The 20,123-nt window shown below is 37.4% G+C and overlaps 2 protein-coding genes across 2 annotated transcripts; both read left to right on the top strand.

The window, feature by feature from the left end:
• The first annotated feature begins 4,813 nt into the window (after positions 1–4,813).
• On the top strand, positions 4,814–5,860 carry LOC103129052 (olfactory receptor 1L8-like). The gene has a single exon (XM_007540011.1). The coding sequence runs from the start codon at positions 4,814–4,816 to the stop codon at positions 5,858–5,860; it is 1,047 nt and encodes a 348-aa protein (XP_007540073.1).
• Positions 5,861–16,739: 10,879 nt separating this feature from the next.
• LOC103129051 (olfactory receptor 1L8-like) lies at positions 16,740–17,672 on the top strand. The gene has a single exon (XM_007540010.1). The coding sequence runs from the start codon at positions 16,740–16,742 to the stop codon at positions 17,670–17,672; it is 933 nt and encodes a 310-aa protein (XP_007540072.1).
• Positions 17,673–20,123: the final 2,451 nt, after the last annotated feature.

Here is a 20,123-nt window from a genome sequence, read left to right as displayed (position 1 = left end):
GTCTCATCTTCTAAAAGAGGCCTCAGGAGTCCACTTACCCCATGAGGTCAGCTTTATTTGGCTCTTCCAATCAATGAGGTTTCTGTACCTAGGTAGGTTGCAGAGCAAACTCTCTTGAGGGGTCAGTCTAGAATGAAAACACTGTAACTCCCTCTGCTCAGAAAGGACTCAAAGAAGATATAATAACAGAACTCTAACACAGGAGATGCCAATAAGATTTATGCATCGAAGAGAATCTCAAACACAGAGACTGGGCAGTTCTGCTTTCTGCAATGGGAAAGAGAGCAAACAGAATGCTGCTGAGAAACAAATGCTGAGAAAGCCAAAGGGACATGAGGCAGTATCTGGACAATGCCTTATCCCTCTAGAATCTAGAGTAATCTAGCCCACTTCCTTCCTCTTACCGTTTCTTGCTTGTCACTAAAACAAAGTTCATAAATACCTTCTTTGACAGCTGTGTGAACTTACCTACTTGGAGAAACAGTTCAGGATGGAGAATATATTGTTTGCCTACTAGGAAAAGTGAGAAGATACCTAAATATGGAAAGTGAGCAGCAATACACAGGTTGCCCACCTGACCATTCACCTCAATCAGGTACTTATTTCACATCTTGGAACTTTTGCAGTTGACACAGAGTTCAGCCTAACATGTAGATCTAGCTTAACGTTTTATGATAAACCAGCTTGATCATTAGATAGAGCATGTCTTTCTCCCATTGTTTATGAGAACACTGATGTCTAGTAAGTAGATATGCTGAACTTACTAGAAATCATAAAAGAAAAAAAAAAGTTTCCTTAGATGCATGCCAGTCTTTTAGCATCATTCCCTTAGATTCTCACTTCAAAAATACACTTTTCTTCTTCGATATACTCAGCATAGAAAATATATAGGAGAGTCTCATCTTACTTGATCACTTCAAATCTTCTTCACTTATACTCTCTAACCATTTCCTTTCTAAATAATTTGTGCTAATGTTTATTTTATCAACTGCACATGACATTTTCTTAGCTCTTTGTTGTATCTAAAAATCATTCATCTGTTGATGGAGACCAGGCATCAGCCTCACCTTATGACTCTGAGTTCTGCACTCTCTAACAACACATTCAATTTTAACACATACTTGTGCCCCAGTCACTAAAACTAATCGCCCCCAGCATTATTGCCAGTCACTCATGCATTTTGCCATTTTCAAATTCTGTTCAACACAGGAAAAAGTAGAGTTGAAATTGCAACAACAAAGGTCTGTTTCTCATTTTGATTAATGCACTAAAGGCAAATATTATTGTGGGGTTGTGGGGGGGGTTCATATATGGTATGTGTATAAACATAATCAATTAAATTGAAAATAAATAGATATGATGCATATTGCTTCAGGTATGTTTTTGTAGATTTATGAAATATAAGAATAATGATATCAAATACAACATTCAGAATTAGTCCTACCTTTGAATTTTGTTTCTGCTGTTTACTTGATGTGTAATTTTCACAAGTGTTTTTTCATCAAAGGATAAGATAAAGCAATTGTAGATTATAAAGTTTTGAGGCAGGTAAAACAAAATACTACCTATATAAGGTAATAATTTCATTAATGATTTAGTCAGATTATTTAAGAATGCACAAATGTATCATCTCAAAGATGATTGTAAATCCATATTAAGGTTAATTTGATCACTAAGGCATTAGGTTGTAAGGGCTTGGGTACTTAATATTCTGTTTTGATGTTTAAGAACATGTACAGAACTGGTCTGAGGAAGGCAGGAAGTATTAACAATGATAATGGTCAAGAAGAGAATACAGTTATATAAAATATTGCTTCAAGGGAAGGGAAATAGCAAAGATAATCTCATGCCTGAGGTTCTTCCATCCCAGGTTAAATCCCTTGAAATAACAAAAGTTAGAGCTGAGCAGTGCTGTGGTAATTTTAAAAAAAATTAGAACACAGGACATTATGCTTGGGCCCCAGAGGACATAGGTTCAATTCCTAGAACCACCATAATCCACAGCTAAGCAGTATTGTGGTCTCCCCATTGTTTTATTATAAAATAAATGAGTAAATATTAAAATTAAATTAAATTAATTAATTTAATTTAATAAATGAGTAAAAATTAAAATTAAATTAGGGTATAGATTGACCTGTCAATGCCCATGTCCAGCAAAGAAGCAATTAAATAAGCCAGACCTTCTACCTTCAGCACCCCATAAAGATCTTTGGTCCATACTCCCAGAGGGATAAAGAATAGGGAAACGTCCAATGGAGGAGAGGGGATATAGAATTCTGGTGATAGGAATTGTACTCCTCTTATATCACAATCTTGTCAGTCATTATTAAATCACTAATAATTTTTAAATATGTTTGTATATATTAACCCAGTCTAGAGTCACTGAAGTGCTCTAATTTAAGGCTATAGCAAGAAAAAAATCTCATTAAAAGTCATATAGAGTAAATATTAATATAGTCTGATTACAGCTGAGAAGCTCACATGTAAGTGCATGCTGTGGTTAAAAAAAAAACAAACGGGAGTCGGGCTGTAGCGCAGCGGGTTAAGCGCAGGTGGCACAAAGCACAAGGACTGGCATAAGGATCCCGGTTCGAACCCCGGCTCCCCACCTGCAGGGGAGTCACTTCACAGGCGGTGAAGCAGGTCTGCAGGTGTCTATCTTTCTCTCCTCCTCTCTGTCTTCCCCTCCTCTCTCCATTTCTCTCTGTCCTATCCAACAATGACAACAACAATAATAACTATAACAATAAAACAACAAGGGCAACAAAAGGGAATAAATAAATAAAATAAATATTTTTTTAAAAAAACCTATTCAACAGGTCCATTCTCAATGTCAAATAACTTTTTGGTAATGAATATATTTTTTCTAAAGCTCTTCATAGTATCAAAAACTTTGTGAATATCTAAGAATATACACTATACAAGTGTGTAACAGGAAAAATCAAAAGAAAAAACATAACATAAATGATCTGAAAGAAGTTGTATGTGGAGAGAAAATTAATAAGATACTGGACACACTATTAAAGTTTTGGACAAAAAAACATAAACAAAGCACTCATGTATATGACTCAAGGAAATACACATAGAAAAATAAATACTGGCATAGGAGGACATATGATTGCTTAATGGGAGGTCCAAGATGTGGAAGCATTAGAGAATCAGAGAAAAGATGAATGAAGTTAAGTTTAAAGTTCAGGGTTAACTAGATTAATATTGATTGAAACCGACTAAGAACTATGAGCTCTAATGGCAAAATAAGAGTTTCTGTAACCATTTTGAACTTAGTTCATTATCCCTTTAACTTCCTTGTTAATTATTTTATCAAGTATCTTGTTTTAACAAGAAAGTTCATGGGTAAAGCTTAGCATGAAATAACTAAGTATTTCTACTGATATACATAGAGAAAAATGAAATTGATTTTTTTTTTTTTAGTTTTGCCTCCAGGTTTATTGCTGGGGCTTGGTGCCAGCACTTACAAATCCACTGCTCCTGGAGGCCTTTTTTTTTTTTTTCCATTTTGTTGTTGTTCTTGTTGTTGTCATTTTGTATTGTTGTTGTTAATGCTTTTAATGCTGTTGGATAGGGCAGAGAGAAATCGAGAGAGAAGGGAAAGACAGAGAGGGGAGAGAAAGAAAGACACCTGCAGACCTGCTTCACTGCTTGTGAAACAACCACCCTGCAGATGGGGAGCCTGGAGCTCGAACCTGGATCCTTGCACAGATCCTTGCTCTTTCCACCATGTGAGCTTAACCTGGTGGGCTACTACCCAGCCTCCAAAATTGCCTTTTCTAAAAAAAAAAGAAAATACAATAATTCACAGTCTCTCTTTATGACCTTATGTGACTTTATATGTCCTATAACATAAACAATACTGAAAGAGAGAGACAGGCTGGGAGTATGGACCTGCCAACACCAAGGTTCAGTGGAGAAGCAATTACAGAAGCCCGAACTTCCACCTTCTGCACCCCACAGTGATTCTGGGTCCATACTCCCCAGGAGATAAAGAATAGAGAAGCTATCAAGGGATAGGATTGGATATGGAGCTCTGGGGGTGGGCATTGTGTGGAAATTTACCTCTTTTATCCTATAGTCTTGTCAATATTTCCATTTTATAAATAAAAATAATAAAAAGTAAAAATAAAAAAGAATAGTGGGCTACGTAGCTAATGATGATACATACACATGTACATGCAAACATATACATATGTATACAGAAAATGATGTAATTCCATTACTGTAAAATATTCCAAAACCTGAATTTTCTCCATTTTATTCATAGTTGTTCCCACTCTCATAAAAGTATTTTTATTGGGAGTCGGGTGGTAGCACAGCAGGTTAAACGCAGGTGGCACAAAGCGCAAGGACCGGCGTAAGAATCCCAGTTCAAGGCCCGGGTTCCCCACCTGCTGGGGAATCGCTTCACAAGCGGTGAAGCAGGTCTGCAGTGTCTATCTTTCTCTCCTCCTCTCTGTCTTCCTCTCCTCTCTCCATTTCTCTCCATTCTATCCAACAACGACGACAACAATAACAACTACAACAATAAAAAGACTAGAGCAACAAAAGAAAATAAATTAATCAATTAATATTTTTAAAGTATTTTTATTGAGTAGGTGCTCAATAAGTATTATTTTTAATTATAATAAATCAAGTAATGTAGCTCTGTCCATCATTTGAGTATCCATCCTCCTACATCATGCTCAAAGCATATACACACAAAAAAACAAAATTGTGATCAAAGAGTTAAGAAGGAATACAGCATCAAGAATCATAAAGCTGACCTTTTGCCCAGGTGGTAGCTGATAACAGGTTACCTATGAGTGAAAAGTTAATGTGGGACAGGCTGGAGCTTGCTGATCTGTCTGTGATTACAGTTTTGGAGGAGATGTATGCTAATTGTATAGAATTTTATGTAATAGGTGGCTCCAAAGTCATAGAAAAAGCCAACCAAACCAACAGAGTCTCCGAGTTCATCCTCATGGGACTCTCCTCCCGACCTGAAGACCAGAAACCACTCTTTGTCCTCTTCCTCACCATGTACCTGGTCACAATAACAGGAAACCTGCTCATCATCCTGGCCATCCGATCTGAGCCCCAGCTCCATACCCCTATGTATTTTTTTGTGAGTTTCTTGTCTTTCATTGACATTTGCTTCAGCACAACCATTGTCCCCAAGATGATAGTCAATTTCCTGTCAGAGAAGAAGACTATCTCCTATGCTGGGTGTCTCACACAGATGTATTTCACCTATGCTTTGGGTACCACTGACAGTTGTCTCCTGGCAGTCATGGCCTTTGATCGCTATGTGGCCATCTGTGACCCCTTCCACTATGTCACTGTCATGAGCCACCACCGTTGTGTCCTCCTGGTGGCTTTCTGCTGTTCATTTTCTCTCCTCCATTCACTCCTACACACACTTCTTCTGACTCTTCTCAACTTCTGTGATACCAAAGTTATCCACCACTTCCTCTGTCACATCAACACTTTGCTGAGAATGTCCTGCTCCTCCACATTCCTCAATGAACTTGTCATCATGACAGAAGGACCTATTGCTCTAGTGACCCCATTTCTGTGCATTGTTTTCTCTTATATACAAATCCTCATTGTGGTTCTCAAGATCCGCTCTGCTGCTGGATTACGCAAAGCCCTCTCCACCTGTGGCTCCCACCTGACCGTGGTAACAATCTTTTATGGAAGCATCTTCTCTGATTTAAAGCCATTATCAAGCTGCAATGCTAGTGCTCCTGTAGCAGCTGTTGTTTACACAGTTCTGTCCTCCATGTTGAACCCTTTTATCTACAGTCTGAGAAATGAAGATATGAAGAGAGGTCTACAGAAACTGGTAGGCCGCAGGAAATCCTAGTCAGAACATGTGTGACCATGTTCCTGAGTGTGTCTACTTCTCCATATTGTTTCTGTTGGTTGTTATACTAGTCATGTGGTATAAATTATTTCTGGCAGGAATGTTAGATTGTAATCACTTCTGCTCTCATACAGTGGTCAACCATTAAGACATATTGGGATTTACTAACTGACTCAAGATCTACCAAAAATCATGGTTTCCAGTTTTCACATCTCTCTCTGTCCTCCCAACATTTTCTTTCCAATAAAATCACATTTTTCATTCCAAGTTATATTAAATCCTTAATGAATAAGAAGGGAATGAGGAAGAAAAGGAGGATGAGGTCAAGGATGAAAAGGAAAAGAAAGTTTCCAGAGTTTATCTAAGGCTTTATGAGAGCTCTGTTGGTTGGGTTGGGGGGGGTATACAGATAATCATTAATGGGTGCAGTGTGGAACCATACTCTGTAATCTTGTACTCTTATAAACAACTATTAAATTACTAATAATTATATTAAACTAAATAAATAAACAAATATTTTATTGTTGTTGTTGCAAAGGATTTACCCCATAAGTTAGGAGAAAATATATACTCCAAAGTAAAAGTGATCAATAGTCTGTTGTGAGTGGACTTACTAAGTTCAGCAAGTAAGTGGAAAGACTTAGAAGACAATATAAAGTACCTAGTCAAATATTTCCTTAGGCCTACACACCATCCTCTCCTATCCCCTACTTCACTTCTCTCAATCACTGTTAAGTCTAGTCTTTATCTAGCAGATAAAGTAAAGATTACAAAAGCTCAGTAAGGATAAGAAACTGGCACACTTTAATGATGGTCTTTTGATTAGTACCAGGCCTCCTATCATCTGGGGTTCTACTCATGGAATCCTTGGATTCCAACATTTATATGATGGTCCTAGAACCTCTAATAGATACCTCTCTATACCATCTCTGATCACTTCTATCATGCAGATAATCATAAGCCTCTTGTGGGGCTCTCCAGGACCTTGCCCTCACTGTAAAGCAGCAGTGGTAGGGACTGCCCCACTCTCTGAAGGGTGACTGAGTAAACCTACTCTGCTACTCAAGGAAGACTGGTCCTGAAATGAGTGCAGCCTACAATGTTCCCAGATGTGACCATGGACGTCAAGCTCAACTGACATGGACTCAGGTTACACAGGCTCCTGTGCTAAGTATGAACAGGCATAGGCCCTAGGGTCAGATCAATGGGGATAACAGTTAATGGTATTTATATACTTTCCTCATATTTGGGAGCTACTCTCTAATACAGATTTCTAGTTCTATTCTGGTCTTTGCATGTTAGCTATCAAGCTCAGGCAAAAATTACTAAAGTTGTGGGTACCATGAAATATACCTAAAATAGACCTCCTAGTTTCTTTGCACATGAAGACCCCTACTTTCATTTGCTCTATTCTTACCTTTGTGTCCCCACTTATTAAACAATTTGCTTTATATCTCACTGCCTTTCAGCCACCAAGCTGCAGATGCTGCCATGATGACATCCTGACCTCCATGGGCAGACAACCTCACCATTGTGTCCTGGAACCACACCTCTCCAGAGCTCTATGCCACTAGGGAAAGATAGACATAGGCTGGGGGTACAAATCAACCCACCAACTTCCACTTTCTCCACCCCAGAAAGAACTTCTCACAAGTGTGAGGTGGAATCTAAATATGGTTTTGATTTAATTCACTCTGATGGTGAGTGAATTAAAACATCTCTACATATGTCTGTGTGGGCCATGTGTATTTCTTCTTTAGATAACTGCTTTTAGTTTCCCTTTCCGATCTTCTTATGTTAAGTGAGCTAAGTCAGAAAGATAAAGATGAGTATGGGATGATCCCACTCATCAACAGAAGTTGAGTAAGAAGATCTGAAAGTCATGAGTCTTTTAACTTACTTACCAGAGTTGAGCTACATGACAGTTCTGGGGAAAACTGCATGGCAGATGTTCCTGCATCAGTGGAAAGGCCTTGAGGAGACCCAACAGGTAAACAGGAAAGGGGGCACCGAATAGGAGAAGAGCCAAAAGGAGGGGAACTGCCAGGTGCTTGCTCAGTCTCTTGTACCACCCCCCAACCCCTTATGAGTTTGTGTACCTCTGTCATATGTTCTTGATTTAAGGCTGAAGTCAGCTATATGCTAATTACATTTATGTCCCATAATCCATTTTGTTTACCATAAGTGAACTGTGTGCTCAACAGGCAAGTACTGATTCTCTTCATTTTTGTTTCATTTACTCTCTCTTAATCTCTCAGTTATTGCAGGACTTAAAAATTTTATATCTAAATATTTTATCCTTATTATGTTAAATCATTTTTAAAGATATTATTCAGTGGGTCTCATAGGGCAACACGAATTTCATTCTTTGTAATGGTTTCCAGGGTTATTACTGGGGTTCAGTGCCTGCATAACAAATCTACTGGACCCAGCAGAGAACTAGCTTCATCACTCATGAATCTTCCCTCCTGAGACTTGAACCTGAGTTCTTGCACATGATAGCATGGGTGCTCAACTATGTGTACCAATGCTCAGTCCCACAGGAGTTTCATTTTAATAGCCTCCTCAAAAGAAAGTCAACCTGACAGTTTTTATGAATAACCACATGCTTGAAATGTTCTGTTTTTAATTTTTTATTAATAAAAAGGAAACATTGACTAAACCATAGGATAAGAGGGGTACAACTTCACACAATTACCACCTTCTTTATGGATCAATAGTTTCCTTCCTAACATATATATATGGAAATACTATTTTTGTTAAGTATTTAAAAACACATCTGTGTACACCTTGTTTTTTTTTTTTAGATAACACATTTTGCTATTGATACACTGTGTATCATAGACATAGTAGAAATTATCTAAATGCCTATAAAAGAAGGAATGCATCAACAAATAATAGCTGGTTGTTCCATAGCAAGAAATTACATATAGTAGTTAAAAGTAATACACTATATCTCAATCACTGCTCTGAGATCTATTATGAATGAAGAAGTGACAAAATAAAATGTATGTTTAAGATTAATATTATACAATGTGATAGATGTGTTAAATTTTATTACTATAGCAGACTTACCAACATATGTAAATGTATCAAATTAAGAATTTATGCACCTTAAATCATATAACAAATCAAATCAAATATATTACATAAAAATTAGTAAACATGTTAAGATAATATGAAAATGAATATGTATATGCATATGTTAGTCATAAATGAATACATAGAGACAAAGAAAGAGTAAACAAATACTCCCCATTAAAAAATGCTTAATTCTGTAAGATGACAATGTAATCAAGAATAAGGAGGTAACGTGTGCATATTAATTGGTATACGTTAGTAGTATTGGATTTCTTTTTATATATTTTTATTTATTATTGGATAGAGAAAAAGAGGAATTGAGAAGGGAGGGAAGAAAGATAAGGAGAGAGATAGAGAGGCACCTGCTTCACCACTCGCGAAACTTTCCCCTTGCAGGTGTGAACCAGGGGCTTGAACTCCAGTCCTTGTACACTGTAGGGTGTGTGCCCCCACCTGGCCCATTGATTTCTTAAAAAGGGACCACCATATGAATTAGCAGATTCTCTCTTAGACATCAATCCAAAGAACACAAAAACATTACCCTAAGAATTCTTCATACACTTATATTCCTCACAATGCTATGTGTAATAGCCACAATTTGCAAACAATCCAAATTTCCAACAACAGATGAATGGTTAAGGAGGTTGTGGTATATATACACAGTTGAACACTACTTAGTTCTAAGAAATGATGAAAAATTCTTTTTTGGTACAACTTAGATAGTACTTGAAGGAGTCATGTTAAGTGAAATAAGCCAGAAGGATGAATACCAGATGACTTTCATTCATAGATGGGATTTTAGAAAGATAGAGAAAATACAGGATGAAACTTAGACTAGTTATGCTCTGGGGCAACAGCTCTAAGGACTCTGAGGAAGAGGGTGTTTGAAAAAGGGTTGGGGACCCAGTGCACTATGGTGGGGAAAGATGTCAGTTGGTGGTAGGTGTTGTGTGTAGGTGCCTAACATAGGGTGAAGAGAAACTGCATTTTGCAAAATATTGGTTCCTGCCAGTTAAATTATTTTTTTATGATTTTTAAAACCTGTAAGAGCATTTTAATGAATATTAATGTGTTAGGACAAGTGTCCTTTCTTCTTCCTCAATAGTGCTTTATTAGTAATTTAAACAATTTGACACAGTTCTTACCACCAGACTCAATAGTGTTTTAACTACTTATTGTTGTTAAATTTTAGTACTCATTGTAATAAATTTAGTACTCATTGTACTAAATTTGATCAATGTCAAATTAACATTACTATTGTCTGTATGACAGAGTAAAAATTAATCATATGTCTATTTCAATTGACCATCTTCAAATTAAATTTAAAAAAAAAAATCAAGACAGAGCCTGGAACATGGCAGTGAACAACTACAAGCACAAAATGGCTTAGTCTCAGCCCCCAGCAAGATGTGACATACTAGGCCCAGAAGATAAGCCCGACCTGACTACATTGTTTGTAGACAGTGCTAGGCAGCAAATTCTTTTTTTTAAATACTTTTATCTTTTTAAAACATTTTAAAAAACATTTAATTGGGGGGTCAGGCGGTAGTGCAGCAGGTTAAGCGCACGTGGTGCAAAGCGCAAGGACCAGCATAAGGATCCGGGTTAGAGCCCCCAACTCCGGTTGAGTCCCCGACTCCCCACCTGCAGGGGAGTCGCTTCACAGGCGGTGAAGCAGGTCTGCAGGTGTCTTTCTTTCTCTCCCCCCTCTGTCTTCCCCTCCTCTCTCCATTTCTTTCTGTCCTATCCAACAATGAAAGACATCAACAACAACAACAATAATAACCACAACAAGGCTACAACAACAAGGGCAACAAAAGGGGGGGGATGGCCTCCAGGAGCAGTGGATTCATGGTGCAGGTGCTGAGCCTCAGCAATAACCCTGGAGGCAAAAAAAAAATTTTTTTATTAATTAATTAATTTGTTGGATAGAGGCAAAGTGACTTTAAGAGGGAAGGGTGAGATAGAAAGAGAAGTGCCTGCTGACACTTCAAAGCTTGAGAAGCTTTTCCACTACAGGTGAGGACCAGGGGCCTTGCACATTGTAACATGTGTGCTCTAACACGTGTGCCACCACCTGGCTCCTAAATATATATTTGTATTACTGGCATTAAGCTCACTGATAAGCCTGGTGGCAAGTAAAAAAAAAATCAAACAGAAAAAATGCATAAATACTAACATATACATACATAAAAGTGAGATACAAAGAGAAGGGGCAGAGCATTGATCAGTTCTGGGTTATGGCGATGCTGAGGATTGAACCTGAGACTTGAGAGCCTCAGGCATGAAAATCCTTGACCCTCTGTTGAACAAATACTATCCCACTTGAGTCACATGCACAGACAAGAAACAGTTTCTGTAGTTTAGTATTGACAATAGTATTTATTTATGATTTCTCTAGGATTACTTTAAGTATCTAGAAATACAAACACACACACACACATATATATACATATTTTTTTACAAGAGCATTACTCAGCTCTGGCTTATGTAGTACAGAGGATTGGACCTGGAGCTTTTAAGCTTCTGGCAGAGTCTCTTTGCATAAGCATTATGCTATCTCCACCACCTTAAAATGCTGTCTTAATTACTTTGAAAACATATCTACAAGCTAGAAAGCCAAAAGAACATCACACTGGTGCAGTACATCAATGACAACTTGGAAGTCAGACAACATACCAAGAAGTTAGTAGCAGGGTGGAAACTTAGTGAGTCATATAGTCCCCAAGTTTACAAAATAAACAGTATAATGATGCAAGGGACTCTCTGTATCAAAATCATTTCAAGAAACTTAAGGAAAGCATTGAGAACTATGGTTCCACAGAATACATCCTAACTGAGGATAAAATAGCCTGAGCATACTTTAAGGTAGGTCACTTTATTATGCAGGCTAAAGTTTACATGGCAAGTCACAAAAATTTGCCTTGAAAAGGTAGGTCTCAATTTTAATCTTTCTTTGTAAATAATCTTGACTGATGAGAGAAACTTCTCTACAAAAAAAAAAAAATCCTACCAACAATAGCTTATATCCAATAATGGATGATGACATAAAAACACATGTCACTGGAGATGGGAGACCAGAGTTTCCTTAAGTCAGTCAGGCCCTTAGAACTGTAAAACAACCCAAGATGCTGGGCTAGTGTGGGGGTGCCTCTTCCTTACTCTCTGGGTTGGAGAGAACACGACCAGAGCCAGCCTGGGCTGCTACTCACTCAGCGACGTGAGGAAGATGACTCATGAACCAAGCTCATGGTGGGGAGGCAATGCAATATCTTTATTGATCAGAGAGCCAAGGCTTTTAAAAGGCAGACCCAGAAGTGGCAAGTTGGAAAAGGAAATGGCTAGGAAAGGGGCAGAGAAAGGCAAAAAGAGGCTGCAAAGGTAGGAACTTCCTTAGCAACTGTTGCAAGGGTTTTAACTGGTAGGATTAATGATACCCTGCAGGCAGGGAAGGTCTTGAGGGTAGAAAGGAGATAGATCAAAGGGATGGAATAGGTGGGTATCTTTCAGGTAAAACAGTGATTAGGTAGATAGGCCATAGTATCATAAATGTAGGGTGGAGCAGGGGGAGCTGGCTTAATGTTTTAAGGAATGCCAGGCTCCTGGAGGCAGAAAAATGCAGGGTGCTCTGTGAGGCTCCTCACAATTTCCTGACATATCCCCCTTGCTTTTTATCTAATGGCCATAGTATCAGGAATGCAGGGTGCTTTGTGAGGCAGGGAGTCTGATAAGATGGGGCACACTTTTGAGGTTACTTCTGTCCCTCCTTGCTCAACCTTTCAGTAGAGAGAGACTGACAGGATAGATGCACACCTCAGGTCAAGCCCTGCCAGGCTCTACAACATCCTCACAATTTTCTGACATCTCCCCCTTTCTTTTTATCTAGTGGCCATATTCCAGGCAGGAAAATGCAGGGTGCTTTGTGAGGCTCCTCACAATTTCCCAACACAAGTTACTCATCAGTCCATCTCTTTTCATCCCCAACTCTTCCAGAGATATTAAGAACAGAGCAATTACCAGTTTACATACTAATCTTCATCTCTTAGAGAAACTGAACTGCAACATTCCATGTTCAACAATTATCTCCCACATACATAATTGATAAAAGTGAAGAATTCCCTGAATATTTATGATAACTTTGAAAGATTGAAAAAAGCCTCAATATTTGAAGGCAATTTCAAAAGTTCCCTGTCCCCTGTGGACAACTTCATTCAATTCTGATGTTCAATGAGAGGCTGCAGAGCAAACTCTCTTAGAATTCAGCTTGGAATGAGAACACTGTAACTCCCAGAAGGGACCCAACTACTTTATTGTAAATAATGCAGCTATAAAAAACAGGTGTCATATGTCCTTTGAAATGTACTTTCATGCCCATTCAGTATATACCTAGCAGTGATATATACTGTTAGATAGTAAAGTATTGAGAGAGAGAGAGAGAGAGAAAGGAAATAAAAAGAAAAGGGAAGGAAAGAAAAAAAAGAAAAGAAAAGGTCAAGAGAGAAGAATTCAACTATTGACTCATGTGGAGCTAAGAGGTTTTCTGCAAACAAGGGATATTCTGCCATATTGAGACTGGAAACTCTGCTTCTACAATGGGAAAGAGAGGAAGGCATAACGATACTGAGAAAGAAAGTTTGAGAAAATTACGTAGATATGAAGCAAAATCTGGACAGTGCTTTATTCCTCTAGAATCTCAAGTAATCTGCCCATACTCTTTCCTCCTTCCTCTTAACTTTTCTTGCTTATCAATGGCTAGAAGTTCAGCTAAAGGTAAGCTATGATTGGTAGATGAGCTCACCTAATTTGGTGAAGCAGTTCAGAGAACACACTGCTTTCTTATCAGGGAAAGTTAGAAGATACCTGAATCAGGAAAGTAAACATCAGTGCACTGGCTGCCCACCTAACCATCATCCTTAATCAGGTACTTATTTCATATTCTTGGAATCCATATGCAACTTGGACACAGAATATCATAAAACTTAGTCTAACATTTTTCATTTTGATAAATGTATTTGATCACTGGCTCTTTTACATTTGTATTAGTGATTTAATAGTGATTTAAAAGATTACTAGGCGATAGGGGGATAGCTCCACACCACTTTCACCACCAAAGTTTTTTACCACCTGCTCCCAAAACAAACAATAACCACCATATTTCTCCCAAGATCTTTAAGATAGGTTGATTATTTTTTTCAAGTTGATGTATTTCAGTTCTCTATATTCCACATTATGAGTGAAACTATCTGGTAGTTGACTTTCTTCCTTGCTTACTTCACTAAGCATAATCACCTCTAGTTCCATCCAAAGGACATAATATCATTCTTTTTAGTTCCTGAGTATTACTCCATTGAGTGTGTATCCCATAACTTCATAACTTCTTTATCCAGTAATTTGTTGATGGGCATTTAGTTTGCTTCCATATTTGGACTATTGTGAATAGTGCAGCTGTGACTATGGGGTGGTTCATCTGTGCCTTCAAATTAGTGTTTTAATGTTCTTTTGATAAATGCCTAGGATTGAGCTGAGGGAGACAAAAATCTACTTTATTGACACTCCCTATTACCTTCACAAATAATTTTTGCTAATATTATTTTGTCAACCGCACTTATACATGGAATTTCATCAGCTCTTTATTATACCTAAAGTCACTTATTCAGCTAGTGATGAACATCTGACATCAACTTCACCTTCTAACTCCAAGTCCACTGCACCTTGTCCCATATATATTCATATGTGTCACCCAATCATCTAAGATTAAATTTTCCCTGTGTTATCTGTCACTCATCATGCATTTTATTATTTTCAAATTCTACAGTCTATTCAACAGAGAAAAGCGAAGTTGAGATTGCAAAAATGGTTATTTCATAATATGGGATAGAGGTATGAAAATGTTAAGTTGTGATGTGTAAGTACATGTATATATGTATATATATGCATAAAAATCAAATAACAAATGCTAGATCCTACGCATGATTGTTTTATAACTTTAATAAATGTAAGAGCAGAGTGTTTCAATCTGGAGATTCAGAATATATACTCATTTGAATTCTGTTTCTGTGACTTACTTTTATGTGTAATTTTGACAAAAGATTTATATCTCCACATTTCCTATCAAAGGAATAATTAAAGTAATATGCCCTATCCTTATGAGTAATGATCCAGGTTCAAGACCCTAGTCCCCACCTGCAAGAGAGGGAACTTCACCATCACTGAAGAAATGCTGCAAGTGTCTCTTTCTTTTTCCTTCATTATCTCCCACTTCTCTCTAAATTTCTCTTACCAAAAAAAATCTCTACCAAAAGAAAAAAAAAGTTGGCCATTGGGAGCTGTAGATTCATCATGCAGGCACAGAACCCCAGCAATAATCCTAGTAGCAATAATCCTATTAGCAATACAAAAATTAAAATGAAAAAAACATAGCATATTATAAAAGAATTCAAAAGGAAAAATCACAGCATAAGTTGTGTGTAAAGAGAAGAAATAAGGAACATTGTTGTAGTTTTGAAAGAGAACACATAAGCAAAGGAAATGTATATACACACAAGTATTATTTAAGAAATTGCACATGAAAAACAAATTCTGGCATGGAAGGACATTGTTTGTTTATTAGCTAGGTATTCATGATGTGGGTGTTTGGTCAGGTTTAGGGAATTATAAGGAAACTGAGTAAAAGTTAAGTTTAAAATAAAGGATTTTTCCAAAATGACATTAAAAGTTTAGATTCACTAAAGCATATGAACTACCAAGTGTCTCTAGAGATAAAATAAGCACATCTGTAAACATTTTCCCCTTTGGTTCACTATTCCCCTGATTTCCTCCTTGATTATTTTATCAAGTATCTTTTTATTTTTGGTAAAGAAGTTAATGTATAAAACTTACCTTGAAATAATTGAATGTTTCAACTGAAGACTGAAAAATAAATAGATCACCCTCTCTTTTAAAAAAATTCTCTACCTTATCATTCTGATTCCTTATGTGGCTTTATTTTTTATAAAACATAGAATATTTGATAAAGGTGAATATGATGATGATGATGATGATGATGATGATAAAGAGAAGAATAAGGTGACTTGGCGGTGTGGAAAATGCAGCTAAGCACACATAGAACTATGCACAAAGACCTGGGTGACAGACCCTGCTCCCCACTTGCAGCAGGGACACTTCATAAGTGCTGAAGCAGATCTGCAGGTGTCTATCTTTCTTTCTCTATCTCTGTCTCCCCCACCCTTCTCAATTTCTCACTGTCCTATCAAGTAAAATAGAAAAAAAGAAGGAAGAGGGGAAAACGGTCACTGGGAGTGGTAGATTTGTAGTGCCAGCACCAAGTCTCAGTAATAACTCTGGAGAAAAATATAAATAAATAAAGAGAAGAATAAGTAGGTGATAAACAGAGAGGTAGACAGACAGATAAATCCTCCACTTCTTGCAAAGATCCACAAGACTAGATCTTTGCTTTACTCACAGTGTGTGTCACCACACACAGAAAACTGCATTTCATAGACTTCAAAAGATTTTAAAGATTTACAATTAAGTTTAATCAGATAAATGTAACTCTCTTCATCACTTAAAATTCATCCTCCAAAGTTTGGGCTGTCCACATAGCTTGTTGAAATCATAGAGTTGAAAAGAGAGGACAGCATCACTGACCACAGCTGATAAATTGCCCAAGTAATCACACTGATAATATTGGGTGGATAGTCAAGGTAAAAGAAGCACAAGAATTGTTGATTTGTGGTTATTGCTATGAATAAGCATTATATTTATGGGAGATTCTTATATTTTAGTCTACTCTCTGACCATGAAAAAAGTCAACCAAACCTACAGTGTCTCTGAATTCATACTCCTGGGACTTTCCTCCCAACCAGACGACCAGAAACCACTCTTCATCCTCTTCCTCACCATGTACCTGGTCACCATAACAGGAAACCTGCTCAACATCCTGGTCATCCGATCTGACTCTCACCTCCAAACCCCCATGTACTTCTTCCTGAGCTTCCTGTCCTTCACTGACATTTGCTTCAGCACAACCATTGTCCCCAAAATGCTGGTCAATTTCCTATCAGAAAAGAAGACTATCTCCTATGCTGGGTGTCTCACACAGATGTATTTCACTTATGCTTTGGGCAACACTGACAGCTGTCTCTTGGCAGTGATGGCCTTTGATCGCTATGTGGCCATCTGTGACCCCTTCCACTATGTGACTATCATGAGCCACCGCCGCTGTGTCCTGCTGGTGGCTTTCTGCTGTTCATTTTCTCTCCTCCACTCACTCCTACACACGCTTCTTCTGACACTTCTCAACTTTTGTGATGCGAATGTTATTCACCACTTTCTCTGTGACATTAACCCTCTGCTGAAATTATCCTGTTCCTCCACATTTATCAATGAAATTGTCATTATGATAGAAGCACCTATTGCTCTGGTGACCCCATTTCTGTGCATTGTTTTATCTTATATACGAATCCTCATTGTGGTTCTCAAGACCCCCTCAACTGCTGGATTACGCAAAGCCTTCTCCACCTGTAGCTCCCACTTGACTGTGGTAACTCTCTTTTATGGAAGCATCTTCTATGTTTATTTACAGCCCTTATCCAGCTATACTGTTAAAGCCCATGTGGCCACAGTTGTCTACACAGTTCTGTCCTCTATGCTGAACCCTTTTATTTATAGTCTGAGAAACAAAGACATGAAGAGGGGTGTAGTGAAGCTGATGAGGGGGCTCAAATACTAGCCGAAACTTTATCCATAAGCTCATGAATGTCCCTGCTTCTCTATATTGTTTGTGCTGACTGCTCATACAATAAACTTTTATAAATCAGCTGGTATAACTCACTTCCTTAAATGGGCATCAGGATGTAGTCACTTGTTTATATATGCAAAGATTGACCACTAGAATTTATTAAGATTCAATAATAGACTCAAAGGTCTACCAAAAATCTTGACTTCCAATTCTCATTTAACCTCTTCTGTCTTCCTGTTTCTTCCCCAAGATGCCAAGTCATTTTCATTCCCTTTAAGTACTGTTGAAATCTATTTTCCACTAAATTTACTGCATCTGGTTAGTATCTGGTCAATGATTATTAATTCCCTGGTTTTCATATTATTTTAGTGAAGTTTTTAACTGATTTCCCTGGCCTTTTAAAGTCATTATATTGAATTTAGAAGAAAGAAACTGATGCATAAGTATTGAAAATCCCATAAAATTTGAAATTTCAATCAAAGTAAGGAGCATATGACCCACTAGTTTACATGAACATTGTACCTTCTTTTTTAAATATTTTTTTTTCAAATTTATTTGTTGGATAGAGACAGCCAGAAGTTGAGAGGAAGGAGGAGACAGAGAGAAAAAGAGGCAGAGAGACACCTGTAGCACTGCTTAACCACTTACAAAGTTTTCCCCCTGCAAGTGGGGACCAGGGGCTTGAATCCAGGTCCTTGAGCATTGCAACATGTGCACTCAGCCAGGTGTGCCACCACCTGGCCCCCATTGTACCTTCTTTATCCCTATCTTCAACAGCAAAGTGCTCTGTAACGTTTGAAAACACCCTAAGAAGTCATTGAGTCATATTGCACCAAAGTAAAGGACTCTGGGGTGGGGGAGTGTTCAGGTCCTGCAGCATGATGATGACCTAGGTGAGGAGTTAGAGTGTTATATAGAAAACTGAGAAATGTTACACATGTACCAACTACTGTATTTTACTGTCTACTGTAAACTATTAATCCCCTCAAAAAAATCCATTATACATAAAATGTTTATGTATAACCAACCTATTATGCCATGTGATACATATTAAGTAGTGCAGTTGCAGCAATCACATCACAATATATAATTACCCAATTAACATAATGCATTCATTAAATTTATACGCTATATGTCAAATATATTCAAAACATAATAAGCCATATGTATACATGAGTGTTAATATATATGATAAATAGATGACATTGTATATTCAGAAAGAAAATCTCATTATAACTTATTAATTCTAAGAGATAATAATGTAATGGAAAGAAAAATGAACTTTTTAATATGAACTTATACATAATATTTAAATTTGTCAAAGGGCAACAATGTATGTGTGTAAAACCCCAACTAATAATTTTTCACTAGTAAAAATTATAATATCCTCCCTCATAAGAAAATTAGATTGGGGCTGGGAAGATAGCATAATGGTTATGCAAAAAGGCTTTCATGTGTGATCTTTCTCTGTGATCTCAGTTCCAATCCCCAGTTCCACCATAAGCCAGAGTTGAGTAGTGCTCTGTTGCCTCTCACTATACATATCTGTGTCTCTGTGTCCTCCTCATTAACATAAATAATAAATAAAATATTTAAATCCCATTACTATAATTTATATTGAACTTTTGCCCATTTTCACTGAGTTTTATATAATTCTATCATTTATCATGGTAGCAAAGGTGACAGAAAGGAGATCAGATGTTGTTGTAATTAGGATTGTTTTTTTATTGAAGGGATTAATGGTTTAATACAGTAAATACAGTTGTTTATACAGGGTAAAATTTTTCAATTTTTGCAAGTCAGGCAGTAGCACAGTGGGTTAAGCACAAGTGGCACAAAGTGCAAGGACCCCCATCAGGATTCCGGTTCTAGTCCAAGGCTCCCCACCTGCAGGTTGTTCGCTTCGCAGGTGAAGCAGGTCTGCAGGTTTCTTTCTCTTCCCCTCTGTCTTCTCGTTCTCTCTCCATTTCTCTCTGTCCTACCCTACAACGATTACATCAATAACAACAATAATAACTACAACAATAAAACAATAAATTGAGAATATATATATATTCTCAATTTTCTGCAAAACACTTTTTTCTGTAAAAAAATAAAAGCCTAAGTCCTCTTCCACTATCATGCACCAGGACCTAAAATCTCCCTCAGGGTCCTTTGCTTTGATGCAATATACTAAATCCAGCCCAAGTTCTGTTTTGTGTTTTCTCTTTCTGTTCTTATTTCTCAACTTCTATCCATGAGTGAGATCATCCTATATTCATCCTTCTCTTTCTGGCTTATCTCACTTAACATGATTTCTTCAAACTCTGTTCAAGAATAGGTGAGGAAGGTAATTTCATCATTTTTAATAACTGAGTAGTATTCCATTGTGTATATATTCCACAGTTTTCTTAGCCACTCTATTGTTGGACATCTAGATTGCTTCCAAGTTTTGACTATTTC

Source organism: Erinaceus europaeus, chromosome 10, assembly GCF_950295315.1.
Source record: "Erinaceus europaeus chromosome 10, mEriEur2.1, whole genome shotgun sequence".
Classification (NCBI taxonomy): Eukaryota; Metazoa; Chordata; class Mammalia; order Eulipotyphla; family Erinaceidae; genus Erinaceus; species Erinaceus europaeus.
Note: the sequence above shows the minus strand (reverse complement) of the source record. Positions and strands in the feature narration are given on the sequence as shown.